This window comes from Lonchura striata, chromosome 1 (genome assembly GCF_050655825.1).
Source record: "Lonchura striata isolate lonStrDom1 chromosome 1, ASM5065582v1, whole genome shotgun sequence".
Classification (NCBI taxonomy): Eukaryota; Metazoa; Chordata; class Aves; order Passeriformes; family Estrildidae; genus Lonchura; species Lonchura striata.
Genome location: NC_140703.1, coordinates 101,426,760 through 101,441,316, shown reverse-complemented (window position 1 = coordinate 101,441,316; position 14,557 = coordinate 101,426,760). Strand labels below are relative to the sequence as shown.

The following is a 14,557-nucleotide window of genomic DNA, read 5'->3' as shown; positions in this document are numbered from 1 at the left end:
GCTGGGGCGGGGCCGTCGCTGGGGCGGGGCCGCCGCTGGGACGGCCCCGCCCCAGCGACGGCCCCGCCCCAGCGACGGCCCCGCCCCAGCGACGGCCCCGCCCCAGCGACGGCCCCGCCCCAGCGACGGCCCCGCCCCAGCGACGGCCCCGCCCCAGCGACGGCCCCGCCCCAGCGACGGCCCCGCCGCCGCCCGCGCTCCCGTCATGCTCCCCGCGGCGGGAGCTCTGCAGCGGCCCCGCCGAGCGGCCGCAGTGCGCGCAGCCCGCGGTCGCTGCCCCTGCCCGGTGTGTGCGGAGCGGGCGGTGCCGCGGCCTGAGCGGGCGAGGGGCAGCGCTGCGGACCCTGCAGGTTGAGCGAAACTCGGTGAGACGGCTGCGGTCCCCTCGGCGTCCCCGGGCCTTCTCTGGGCGAGCAGGCAGAGAGGGAGGGGGTCTACTTGGCCGCAAAATGATGGTTCCGCAGAGAACTTTCTCCTTTGAGGCCTTATCGTTTTAACAAAAAATAAATTATAGCTATTAATAAGCACTGCGCCCAAGAGAAGGCACAGTTACTTTCCTGTCTGCTCAGTATATTTGTGGCTTCTTCAATACAGTCACACAAATTGTGAGTGTGTGGCTTGGTTGCCATCAATACGTATTACACTATGCAGCTGTTGATAACCAGAGAATTCATACTCTGGTAAAGAAACGTTTCTGGTAGTTAAATCGCTCAGTACAAAGTTGTTTAATTTCATTGTTAATCAGTGAGATTAAAGCACATACTGGCCTCATTCTCAAATTTTTCTGTCTTATTGCTTTGCAATGCACAGTTATTCTTAAGGCTCAGTTCAGCTCGTCCCAAAACAATTTATTTTTTTTATTTGCTTTTTGTAGATGGAAAGTGTCCAGAAAGGGTAAAAGTTCCACAAAGAAATAAGCCTGACAGAAATAGGGACACATGATTTTCTTGTAGAGGAATATACATAAAGATATATCAAGATGCTTCTGAGTGAGCAAGATCAAGTCTTATCCTACAATGGTGAAGTCCTTGTATTTCAGTTGTCAAAACCAAAGCAAGCAGAGGAAGCAGAGGATAAAGGCATGAATTTATATGTCAAAAGGATGGTGTTCAACAAAGACACTAAGCTATTTGTTCAGAAGTCTTCTGGAGTATTCAGCATGGGAGCCAGTCACTCAAAGACTGAAATTATTTGCTGTAGCTGCACAACAGATTCCAGAACAGGGATTATTCTTCCCTGCATTTTGATGAAGAAGAAAAAACGGAACAGTATCAAATACTTTTTATTGTTGCTTCACAGTTCAAACCAATTTGAGCCATCCTTTTATTTTAAATTGGATTATGAGTTGAAAGAAGACATCAGATTGTTTGCTGGTCCCTCACTGTTGTGGAGACATGCCAACAAGCTGTTCTACATCTCTTCCAACACCCACGTGGTTCAAAGTGCTCCTGTTCATCTTTCTTGTGTCGTGTGGACAGGTGAAATTGTGGGTGAAGGCACTGTTGTCTTAGGGATAAGAACTGCTTTCCTGCCAGAGACTGAAGGCTCAGATGGGTTTTCGGTTTCAGACAGAGCCATCTGGGGTAGTGAGTTCTTTGGATACGCGATTCAGTCACAAAAATTTCTGACTGGCACGTGCTTCATGCCTCATGCTTACAGCAGAGTGGTATCATCTGTCTACGTCTGCAGGAGTGAGAGACTAAGAAAACAGCTCCGAATATCACTTGTTGCCATAACCCACAAGAACCAGCTTATTTGGTTCCAAAATGGTACCCCTAAAGGTGTTTGTGAGCTTCCTTACGAAAAGCCATGTTCAGTAAAACCAGCTCTAACCAGCAGCAGTGATTTGCTATTTGCTGTGTCTTTTGCCTCTGGAAATAGCTGTGTTATACAGAGGAGAGACAGCTTACAGGTACTGGTAGCTTTAAACAGCTCTGTTTTACTGTGGTCTTTTTTGTATATATCGTCTTATTGAATGCCTGCAACTCAAAACCTGCATGTTTAAGTTCTTTAGATTTCTTGTTTGTTTATTACTGTTGCTGCTGGTAAAATAACCTGTCTAAAGTATGACATTGTTTTGCTTCTGTTGCTTGCTTATATATCTGAAAATGAAGCTGGTATTCTCTCATTTAGTAATACGTTTATGAATCTGACCAAAGCTTCTGTTGCTAATAGAAAACTGCAGTAGTGTGAAAACTTGAAGTTGTAAGGCAGCTATGAGTGTGCCTGGATTATTTCTGTTAGAAGTAACCTCATATCACTGCAAACTATAAAATACTCATTGGAACATCAAAGCTTTTTGAGCCTTAATTCCTAATACCAAAAAATTGTTCCTAGAAAATGTTGTTTTATAAAAATGACAGGAAAAGGCCTTGCTATTGTTTCTTAAAATTAGGAGAGACAAAGTTTCTGCTAGGGTTTTGTAATAGTATGACATGAAGGCTTCTATAAGTCAGGAAATAAAAATTTGTACTACTTAGTTGCTGGTATTATTATAAAAATTTGTCTTTAACTTTCAAACATAGTTAAGTCTGTTGTGAAACAGAGATATTTCTCAATATCAAAGGTACAATGCCTTTAATTGATCTTCAACTGATCTAGTACTTCTAAATAAATGTTACAACATTCAGCTGTTCAGCTGTTTGAATACACTAAAAAGTTGTCTCTGCAGCCTGTAATCCAGAAAGTGATCTTTAAAGAGAAATGGCTAATTTTTCCTGGTGTTTCATAGGCTCTAAATGATGGGGTGAGATTGAGAGCTTGAGATTTCTAAATATTATTGTATTTCACATAACTGAATAGGCTCTCTCTTAATGGAAAGCAAGTTTCACCAAAATGAGATCTCAAATACAAGATTTATTCTGATAAATGTGTTTTAAAACCTCTTTTACTGTAGGTGGCTTCCAAATGGCAAAAAGTGAAGTGTGTTCTGGTGGATGATTTTATTGGCTCTGGAAGTGAGCAGCTGTTACTGCTTTTTAAGGATGACTCCAATACAGACATATTAAGTACATTCAAAATAACAGATCTTGGGGAGGTCAACTATGCAGTAAGTTGAGCTTGCCTTTTCTCAGCTACTCAGTCTGTGCTTACTAAATTAAGAAAACCCCAACAAATCATTAAAGTATTGATGCAAAGTGAAATTGGATGTGTGCTGTGAAATGCCCTGAAGTTTGAATACAATATTCCCTGCTGTTATCTTAAATTATCTGAAGATGTTATTTTGCTTCTATGATTGTATCAACATTCTGTTGGGAAATGAATGCAGCTGAAAATGCTTTACATATGTAATAGTTTTGCCACAATGGTTACCTTTTGGCTAAGAACCCTTAATTTAATTAAGGCCATAGTGCTTGTTAATTATCTTCTCATAACTGGATCTTTCCATTATGTACTATCAAATTCTAATTGCTTTCAGAAAATAGGATTTTTCTTTTAAAAGACAGTGTGATTCTCCTGGCTTGCTGTATTTTCTCCCAGATTTTTATAATGCTGTGTAATAGCCTGTACCTTACTTTCAGCTTTTTAATTCATTCAGGGTTTTTGTTTTGTTTTTTCCTTTCAGAGTGATATCAATTATAAATACGATGTTCCTGCTGCAGAAGGATTGCAAGAGAATGGTTTGCTTACCATCCGAGCCCTTGAAACAAGATTGCAGGTTTGTACTCAACAGTTCTGCCTCCCTGTTTTCTGTAAATTACTGTTCTGTATCATTGCATTATCTAGAGGGTGAGACTAATGATACTGTTATTATTGAAGAAGTGGTTCAGGGAAAAGGTCAACGTGTTGAGTATTTATTCTTGAATAATAGTAGTCTTTGTTTCAGTTGTTTCTTTCGGTTGTTATGAGTGCATTTAGGTGATTCTAGTGGTCTAACTTAATTTTAATTAAAAGTTTGAGATAATGCTGAAGCTATCTTATCAAAGCTCCTTAGCAGCCATTTTACTTGTATTTAAATACCATCTTAAAAAAAAATTGGGATGTTTACTTCTTTTGCTCCCCATTACATACATAACTTTCAGGTCACGTAGTGGCAGGTTCCCAGTGAGTGCATGTGCACAAATTGGTGATGGTTATTTCACCACCTTCTGATGTTCATGGTCCTGTTATTAGTGGTTTTACAAGGATATTTTTGAGATGTACTGTAGATAAAGCTAAAATATATCCCTCTTTTAACTAAAATAATGTTTAAAACAAACTGGGAGAAACTTGGGAGTTTCCCACCCAACATACTCACCAGTGTGATTGCTTTTGCAGTGTTTATATTAGCCTATACCAAATGGGTAATAATTGACAAATAGGAGGATTATTTAAGAAAAAAAAAGGTTGAGGGGAGGACATGACTCTCATACTGAGTCAATGATGTGAGGCTATTGTTAATTTGCTAAGGGTACTTTAAAGACGAGATATGAGGTAATTATTCCTGTCACTTGAGAATTAGTGAGAACTAAGTAGGGTATTGTGGCAGTTTTATTTCCAGCCTTTAAAAATGAAACAAATGAATTGGTAATAGTTTACCAGTCAATAAATAAATAAAAGGAGGACATATTAGTAAAAGACTGAAAAACAAAAGACTTTTCTAGTTCTAATGACAAGGTATCTAAAGTGCATAATCCACAAGACAAAAACTGTTTGAAGAACAGTGGACAAAATTGTTTCCTTCCCCTCCTAGAAGGCTAGAAAAGAGAAGCTGAATTAATTTTGAGGACCTCTTGAGGTCCCTTCCAATCCTACTTTTTACAGTTTGCATGTTAGAGGCCTACTGGTTTCTGCTTTAATGTGCAGAAGTGCAGTCTTCCTTCCAAATGCATATTTTTGTGTTTCTGCATTTGTTTCTTTTTGGACAGTCATATTTTAAAATTTACTTCACTTCTGCCTTCTTGCCCTACTCATTACATTACTTTCCTCTTCTACAAAACAGAAATTAATTTCTGTCTCTTACTGGCTGCTTCTTCCTCAAATCTAATGAAGTTGTCCAACCTGCCATTGACAGCTGTACATTCCACGTTCCATAACTTTCAATATAACAACTGGCTTCCAGCTGTGCAGCTCTGTGAATCTTGTCAGGATTAAGTTAATTATCTGGTTTGCACTTGCTACTGGTTCTGCTGGAAACAAGCAACTGGTTGGATATTTTATCTGTCGTGTGCTGATATAATTCTTACAGACACAGAATACTTCCTAAGACCTAACATTTCTGTTCTTTTAGATCTTTTTAATCTCTAATTTTCAAAGCCACGTGTTAGCACAAGCATTTTAAACAGTTTGAAATTTACTGCGTTTTAATGCTGTAAATTTTTGAAGTTGTGATCTGATGAATTTGGAAGTAGGTGCAGATATTTCTTTTTAACCTCACTCTTGCTTCCTGGTTGAAATCCCCATTTGCTGAACAGTGAAGGACTCTTGCTGGCTTTTATAATCTGATCTATAATTGAATTTCAAGGATGCTTGTTTTGAAGCAATGCTGCATGAGTTCTGCTTAGCTTGGGAATTTTCAAAGGTTATTTAGTCTTGAAGTGGTGCCTCTTGATATTTATCATCAAAATTCAGGTATTCTAGAAATTTGCAATCAAATCAAGTTTTCACAGTCTCCATGGAATCTTGTGTTTTAGAGCAAGATAAAACAGCAGATGCAGCCCGTTTGCATCCTTGTTGCTTAACTCTTGTTTCACATCTGCATAGCTGTTTTCTTAACCACATGAGAACTTTGAGAGGAATTATTTATAGTCCACTGTATAATTAAGTTGCATTTAAGTGATATACAGTAATATATAAAAACTGCATTTTGCAGGCAGTGAAATTGAAAAATAGATCAGCTTGAGCAATTTTGAATTGTTCTGTGTTTATTTCGTATACACTGTTTTGGGCCTGAATCCAGCCTTTCCTCCTTTGCAGTTTTTTTTTACTTTAACATGTGTTTTCATATCTTCTGAAGAAGATATCCTTTGGCAGACTACAGCAGTTACATTGCAACAGCTGAGGTTAGAGGGTTTATCATGGTTTTAGTTGATTGTTTTGGTAGAAATAAAGAAGTATCTTTATGTCCACTGGTCTGTTCTCCCCCCATTACATGACAGTTTTTTAAGGACTATTAATTCTGAATTCACTCACAGCTCTATTGTCTTTGGCTCTGGACTGCCTTGTTTTTATGTTTATGTTTATTTTCTAAGGTGATCTAGTTTTATTTTCTTAGTTTCACAGCACAAAACTTGTAACTTCCACTGATGCTGTAGTGCGGTGCATCTTGACATGCAGCAGAAAGGGTGTGCCTGTCATTTGTGACAGAGTGGGACACAACTCAGTCTTGGGTTTGCTGTGTGGTAGAATTCAGGTCTTTTTGTGTTGCTTTAGGAGGAAAAAGGGCTTGCAAAAGCCAGATTGGTCAACAAGCATGCAACAGTGAATGTTTGACCATTTTAACTGCTTCCACATCTGTGCTTCCCCATTTGCTTTCTGGTTCTCAATTGTTTATTCAGGAGTTGGCTTCAGTGGGAGTAAATGATGGTTTAGTGTTCTGATGACCTAAATTAGGAAGGTATTGTAGACTCATCTTCACTCTTAGCTCTTCATTTTCATCTCTTGGTCAAGTCTGGCACTGGATTATTGCTTGGAATCTGGTGCTTAGATTCACAGTTGGTGACATTTTTTTGCAAAACTTCTCGTGAGGGTGCTGTTTGTCTGAATGTCCTTTGCTATTGCATCTTGAGCAGAGGACATCATTTCACTAACAAGAACTGCTTTTTTATTCAGGCTTATAATGGATTTATGTGTGTTATTTGTTTGGGGGGGTTTTCTACGGAGATGGAGAAGAGGCAAGTTTGGTTTTACATTCCAGGGCTGAGTTCTCTCTTTGACAGCATTGGACTTGTCAGACTGTTCCTTTCCAGATAATGGCTTTTGAGGAACTTTCTTAAAACCTGACAAGCTGGCATAATTTTTTTCTTCTTTATTACTTGGTTTGTGGGTTTTATTGGTTGGTTTGCCTTGGCTGGTTTTTTGAGGGATTTTTTCATTGTGTTTTGTTTAACAGACATACAGCCAATATGTGTGTCTGCTTGTATATCTGTCCACTCTTCAACATATTTGACCAATAATCAATACAAATCTTGAGAAGAAAATGAAACTGCTATCCATGAAAAAGTGAAGGAAGATTACTAATGAAAGATATCATTCAGAAATATATATACAGAAATGTATCTGAATATCTACATACTTTGATTAAGTTTACCTTAATATTTATCTTTAGATTTAATATTGGAAGTCCAGGATTCTGAGATTAATATTTTAACAACAGGGTAGCCTGACTTGAACATTTTTTAGAAATGTTACTTGTGATTTTTGCATAAAAATGGAAAGCTGAAAAGATATTTTGATAGCTTTAATATCTTACGTGCAGTAGTCTAATGATTATCTTTTACAGGCTGGTTGGACTTCTGTTCGAGAGCTGCAGCAGCATTTAGGACTCCAAAAGAGGGTTATTCTTGAGTCTTGCAGAGCATTAAGAGATCTTGTTGAAGAAAGAACCCATATTCTACCAAACTCAAAAGAGGTAAAATGCAAGAGATGGGCCAGATCACTTCTGAATTCTGTCAAGCCATTTGTAGAGGGTACTGCCATCAACCACTTACCCCTTTTGCTTGTAGGGGTTGCCACTATCAAAACTCATCAATCTGCTATTTAAGTCTGGTTCATTTTCTTAACTTGCCAATATATGTAGTTAGGAGTAAATTCAGTTGTTTCTACTTGAAATTGATGTGCACAATAACTCCTGACAACTAAGTGGTATGGAGGAGTAACCTCTGACAGAGTTAGTGACAAACACGAGGGGAGGGTACAGTTCTAATTGCCACAGTTGCCTAGATATTGAATATCTGTCTGTAATATCACATGTTACAAAAAAAGAGTTGTCATAGAACTATGTGAGCAAAATTGATTTTATAATGGGGGCAGAGTGAACTGTGGGCTGAGAAGGTGATGGAGGTTGGGAAAATCTTACTTTAATACGTTGCTTAAAAGAAACCTAATCTAATTGAAATGGAGTTGATCTCTTTCGGTTACTGTTGTGACATCTTGCAAGTTCTCTGGGTTTGCACAGCAAAGTATTGAGCAATTAAATGCAATAATATAAATTCTAGCACCTTAAATCTTGGGACAATTAATTGTATGACAGGTCAAGATTTTGACATGTGATGTTTACAAGGAGATAATAAGTTGTACTTTACATGATGATATTTGTTTTAAGAAAATTCAATTCTAGTTATTGCAGAGAATAAACTATATATAGTTTATATATATATTTCATTTTATGCATCTTAAAAGCTCTTCCAGCAGTCACTTGTGGCAAAACACAAAGTAACGCTGCATAAAAAGAACCAAAATCTCTGCTTAATTTATCTAAAAAACTACATTTTTCTGTAAGGAAGGCCTTGTCTCTCTCTGGGATGATGTAGAAAATCCTCCTGATTCTCTTAGTAAAGAGATATCATCAGCAACTGAAGTCCCAGAACACTTCACAGAGGAATTGTGGCAGCGTGTTGTGGATGACAGCCTGGTAGTTGGAGTAAAGCTAACTGAATCATTTTGTTTGTGAGTATATACACTTATCCAATAATTTCATTGGTAGTTTTATAAAAAATGTATATGTAGGTTAAGCTCTGCAGTAAATTTAAACTTTCTCATTTTGAATATATGCATATAAAGTGTTTCAAATGTGTATTTGTCAGTATTCTTGCTATTGGTTGCTTGCTCCCTAGCACTGCACAGAAAAATACATTTTACAGTCAGAAATCAGTTATGTGAGTATAATTGCAACATTACTGAAGACATTTTAGAAAAGAGTTTTCTTTGACAAAAATTATGGCTCTTTATAGTCCATGTTGACATAGCAATGCTGAATCAGTATGTTGTAAAAGCTACACATCAGTATGTGTAGCTTAATAACTGTTAGATACTTGCCATTCCTAACTGATTTGCTTCAAGAAGCATAAAAGAAAATATATTGAATTCTCTTACCAACTAATAAATACTTAGCTTTTGAATTGAACTCTTCTAGTCAAGTACCTAATCAACATGCTTGCAAAGCTTGTATTTTGTGTAAATCATGTGGAGCAATCAACCATACAATACTTAAACCTTCAAATTAATTTGGTTGGTTTTCTTATTATCTTTAAAATTATTTGTTTATTCTGTTTATTTTAGTTACTCAGTTCTAGTTGTAAATACTACTTATGTCATTTTCCCTTACAGAGAGGGAACTAAATTGAAACAGTATGAAAAAAGAGGATACACAAAATATAAAATTAGAGCATGTATTGTGTAGTGTAAACTTTGGTGGAGTCAGAACTTATCTTTTGACCCATGTTCCCATAGGCAGTGTAGCTGAGGCTGTGTTGGACTGAGCTCAAAGACTACTGATGCCACTAAAAATCATTCAGGTGGCTGTGAGGGAGCTGACCTGTTAGGCCCTCTGGCCAATCTGCTGGAGCTGTGGCTATATTCTTTCTCAACTGCCAGATTGCTGTAACTTTACAAGAAAGGTGACCTCATCCTCTTGACAGCCTCTCTTAAGAGCCACTGAGGCAAAAGATTGTTTTTTGCCTTTTTAGTGTTTGTTCTTTTAGCTTTGATGATGATGCCTTTGCTTTTTTTTTTTTTTTTTTTTTTTAAGTGAAATGCTTCATTTCTTTATAACTTCATAAATCTTCAGTTGATTTTAAAAACCAGCAGCAATCTAGCCCTCTCCCCCATTTTTGCAATTGAGAAGAGATCTGTGGAGAAGCCATTTGTCCAAGGCCATTTTCTGCAGGCCAGCAGCAGAACCTGGGTCTTCTGAGCTCCAGTTCAGTACTGTGTACAACAACATGTGTTTGTGGGAGAAAAGGACTTGCTTTATCTCCAACCCCAACACTGTAGTTTTTTATTGAATATTTTTGTGCTTTCTACTAATACAAGATTGTAGTGATATCATAGATTGATTTATGAGGTGGTGATACTTCTCTGTAAATAAAATTAGACATTCATAAGACTTTCAAATGTCAGTGACATCTTGAGATTGAATTGATTGACAGAATAATATATTCATTGAGAGAGGATCTGGAACAGCAATATTAGGAATTCATTGAAAAAGTGCTGTGTTGAATAAATAAAGTACTTCATACATTTCAGGAAATTGCTGCATGTTCAAGGTAACAGTATCTTAAACCTTTTATTTTACTCTACATTCAATTTTGTTTGAATATCTATAAAAATGTAGAGTATCAGAAGAGCTTCTAGTCCTCAAAAGGGCAGAATTGATATTTTCTGTAGATTTTATTAGAAAGTCAAATCTTTAAAAAGTAATCTATAAATGTCATAAAGTATTCTTATAAGTTAAGTAGACTTTTCAGGTTTTTCTGGCAGAATTAAACATCCAGATTCTTTTGGTTGAAATGAAGCATCTAACTCCTAGAAGCTCTTCAAAAATTCAGTCCCCATTTTGAAAAATGTTTATACAAAAGAGTTTATATGAAACAGTCACATGAAGGACTTAGCATCTTCACAAAGTCTATGACTTAATCTGGAATAGTATTGGAATTTATGTCTTAAATGTCTATATATGTCTGCAGAGTTGCGGTTATTTGTCAGAAGGCAAAAATGTGAACTGGGAGTGCAGTCATATTGTATGGATTTTCACAGGTCACTGAGTGATGTCAGTTTGTCTTTAGTGATGAATCAAGACTTCTCTTCGGTTTCTCCAATTATCAAGTGTCAAAGTAAAATCATTAAGCTGAACAAAGCCTTTTCAGCACTGGCAGTCTCCTCAAGTCAAATTGAACCTCCTCCAAAAAAGATGAAACTGGACTTGGATAGAAAGAATGATCTGCAAAAAGAATTTCCTAAGAGTTCTTCAAGGATTCAGCTGGATGGAGCAAAGACAGTCACTGCTGTCACCAGCCTTGCCCCACTACTGGCATTTCATCATGTGTGCTGTGTAGTTCTTCTGCATGCCAGGAAGCAAAATTATCAGAATGATTGTTTACAGCAGAGCAAAAAGATTACTGTACTCTGTGGGAAAATTTTGTTAAGTCTGGAAGATATTTCAAATGGCAGATATTCAATAAAGATGCTAAGGGATAATAGTTACTGTACAGGTAAATGGATTTATATACTTTGGATTTATAAATATATATATTTAATTCTTCTGTTTACTCTAGGTGGTGACAAGCTAAGTTTCTCTCTGAACACAATTTGCACAGACCTTTTGGGAATTAAAGCTGGGTAAAATAGGAGATGAAACATTTTTCAAAATGAAAAAAATGTTCAGTGAGTTGCTGTAAGGTTTTGCTAGCATTGGTGATGAAGAGTATTTGGAAAGGATAATTTTGAAGATAAGTTTGAGTACAGAGTGCTGAAGCCTATCTTTTTTTCCTATAAATAAGATGCTGTAATTAGATACAGAAGTTTTTATCTGACATACTCCTACCTCTTCAATAATACCAAAGTAATTGAAGCTCTTCCGCATCTACACATGTATTAAGAATTTTTTTTTAAATTTCTTTCAATATTCCTGATTGAATTGATTTTGAACTGGGCTTTGCTCAGGTAATGAAATATCCTTTTTATTGTTTGCAATGAATTTCAATTTTTCTTCCTTTAATGCTGTGTCACTGCTAAAGCCAACATGTTATCTTACTATCTCAGGCTATTAATAGTCTTCTTTTGGCAAGGTGATGTTTATCTTAAGAGCTTTCATTATACTGGTGGTGCTCCATTAATCAACTGTTGTGCTTGACAGAAATAGGGATAAGAATTTAGTTTTGAAGAAAATTCCCAAAAATGCCTAAAGTCAGGTGCAAATCCTTCACAAAAAACCTGAGAATATGAGCCAAAAATCAAAGTTCATTTAATGCATGCCTCATGATCAAATTATTTAGTTCAAATACCTTTTTCTACTGTATTTTCTTGCAGGCTCCATGCAAGATATACTTGCTGTCCTTGCAGTGTCTGTCAGATTCTCCTTTCAGATTGTGTCTTGTGACTGCACGTTGACTCCAGTCCGTTCATGGTTACTGGGAGAAATGGAGTGCACACCATTTAAGGAATGCCAGGACAACATATTCTGTCATAAAGCAGGAAATGTCCATGGTACAATTTTTAACTGGGCCCTGAAAAATCCATTTGAAGGAGTTCTAACAATATTTTGCAGGTAAAATCACTTGAAAAGTATAGCTTATATTCATTTTCCATACACCCTTTCTTATCTGTATGCTATTTCTTACTGGTACCATAAACAGTAGCCAAAATTGTAACCAATAGGCTGCCAATAAGATGATATGGTAATAATCACCCATAACAGACCTGTTTTCAGATCAGAACTGTGGCAGAACGTGAACTGAGTTGTTTAATCTTGTCTAAGCAATAACATTGAATTACAAATAAGTCTAATCGCCATTAAAACCTGCTTGGTACTATTCCTTCTCTTCATTTTGCTGCATCATAATTTTTTATTCTTTTTTCTTACATTATTCTTAGTATAATGTGTAATTTGTAAATTTTTTCTTCAATGTGTGTTAATTTTAAAAAACCCTTAAATATTAAATATTTTACATTAATATTAAAACAAAAAACAAAACCACAAACTCCAAGTTAAATTAAATTTAAATTTATCACTAGGTAATTTTTTAGTTTAGTATTGCAATATAGCTGTAGCCTCATTTTGTACAGGTATCTGCTATAGTTATTTCCTATCTACCATTATTATGTAAAGGAAATAATCTGAAAAGTCCGACTGATGTCCTGTCTTATGCAGATTCTTGGACAAATATTTCCTAAGCCAGGTTAAGCAAGTCAGTAATACTGCCACAGTTTATGACTTAGCTGGATAAGGCTTATAACATAAAAAGTACTTCTGGGATATTGACAAATGTTGCTGTTTTGAAGAGTTCAAGCTACAAAATAAAAAAGAAAATGTGTTACTGGTAAGAGTGTATTTTGAAGTGAGGTTCATCTTTTCCTCAAGTTAGGAGTTGATTTCCTCTATGTAAGAGAAAAGGCTGAAATGTTTTGGCAATTCATCAGTAAAATTTTAAGTCTCAAGACTTTTGGTTCCTTTTGAAAAGTGATTTTACTTCATACTATTCACTTTTGATCCCATTTTGTTAATAGTTACTGAGCCTCATGTGTATGGGCTGTGATTCTGTTTTCTATATCTTTTATTCCTGTGTTTGGATTGATCTTTTATCTGGGTAGGATATTTCTGTGATAGGTGGAAACTACAGAGCATACTTTTTTTGACACCATCATCATTTTGTTTTACAGAAATCTGACTGTCTTGTTCCAGTGCCTTCACAGCCTGACTAGAATTCTCCCTCCAAGCTGCAGTGTAAAACTGCTGAGATCAGGAAGCAGAGGAGTACTTACTGAACACTTAGCACTGGCTCTGGAAAAGGAAATGCTCACCTTGAAGAATTCTCTTTTCTTAAAAGAAACTCAAGCTGAAAACAGCTTGACATGGAGGAATGATTCTGGCAAGAAAATCAATAATGCTCCTCTGACTTCTTTACTGGACACTGAGGAAGGAGTCCAGCAATTCAGAAAGAAGCTTCAGAATGAGCGGGAAGAGAGTGTGCAAAGTATGAACCAAACAATGAATGGTGCCCTGTACCAGAAACTTGCTTTGAAAATAGCAGAAGCTCAGCTCAGTTCAGATATGATTGTGTGGAGACTGGCCAAGTCCTAGAAACTATCGACTAAATTTATTTTGAAAAAATATTTATTAAAGTTATACCATGAAATAATATTTATATTTTCATGGGTACTTATACTGCTTTGTATTCTATAGCATTTCTGTTTTGTTTCTACAGAAAAATAGTGGTATTTTTATTGAAGACTATTGGAAGAAAATATTAAAGATTGAGTCATTATTTTGTTACAAATTTTGAAAAAATATTTTTAAAGTATTTTTTAATGTTTCTTACTCCAAAATCATAAAAGAACTATTTTAGAAAAAAATTAATCAGTGTGTATACTCTAAAGTAGTTCTAGCGAACTTGAAAGATGACTGTTTACACATGTAAAATGTGAGCCTTTTTTAGACATTTTAAAGCAGGTATGGAAAGGATCTAAGTTATACAACCAATTGTAATTCATAACATGAGTATGGAATTGGATAAATTCAAAGAAGAGAGAGTTTATCTTCATATGTCAAACCTTTTAAATAACTTCTAGTGATAGCACTTGAGGAACAAAAATCTGTACCTTTCAGCCTTATCATCTGGAGTCCACTCTCAGATTTATGCAGTATTTATTGGAGGTGGAGAACCAGATCAGACCTCTTAACCAAATTTCATGCACTCATGAAGATTCATTACATGATAAAGCTGCTTCATGTTTGAGAGGGCCATTCCCATACAATTTAGTGGTGGGGCTAATCTCACTGGTAAATCCTGGAGGAAGCTGTCCTTGGCTGTTAACCTAGCTTCAGTGTCAGAAGATTGCCTTGCTCAATCCCAGAGTCAGATGACTGCTGATGCGAGCTGCTCAGTGGTTTTGGCTTATCTCAAGTAGTTTAAATAATATT

The 14,557-nt window shown here is 36.6% G+C and overlaps 1 protein-coding gene across 1 annotated transcript; it reads left to right on the top strand.

Annotated features, from left to right (window-relative positions):
- The first annotated feature begins 193 nt into the window (after window positions 1-193).
- FANCB (FA complementation group B) lies at window positions 194-13,777 on the top strand. Its single transcript, XM_021547520.3, has 9 exons — window positions 194-365; window positions 875-1,912; window positions 2,897-3,049; window positions 3,566-3,658; window positions 7,421-7,549; window positions 8,420-8,586; window positions 10,675-11,129; window positions 11,947-12,184; window positions 13,297-13,777. Exons 2-9 carry the CDS (start codon window positions 980-982, stop codon window positions 13,715-13,717), a joined length of 2,589 nt encoding a protein of 862 aa, XP_021403195.2. The 5' UTR covers window positions 194-365; window positions 875-979; the 3' UTR covers window positions 13,718-13,777.
- Window positions 13,778-14,557: the final 780 nt, after the last annotated feature.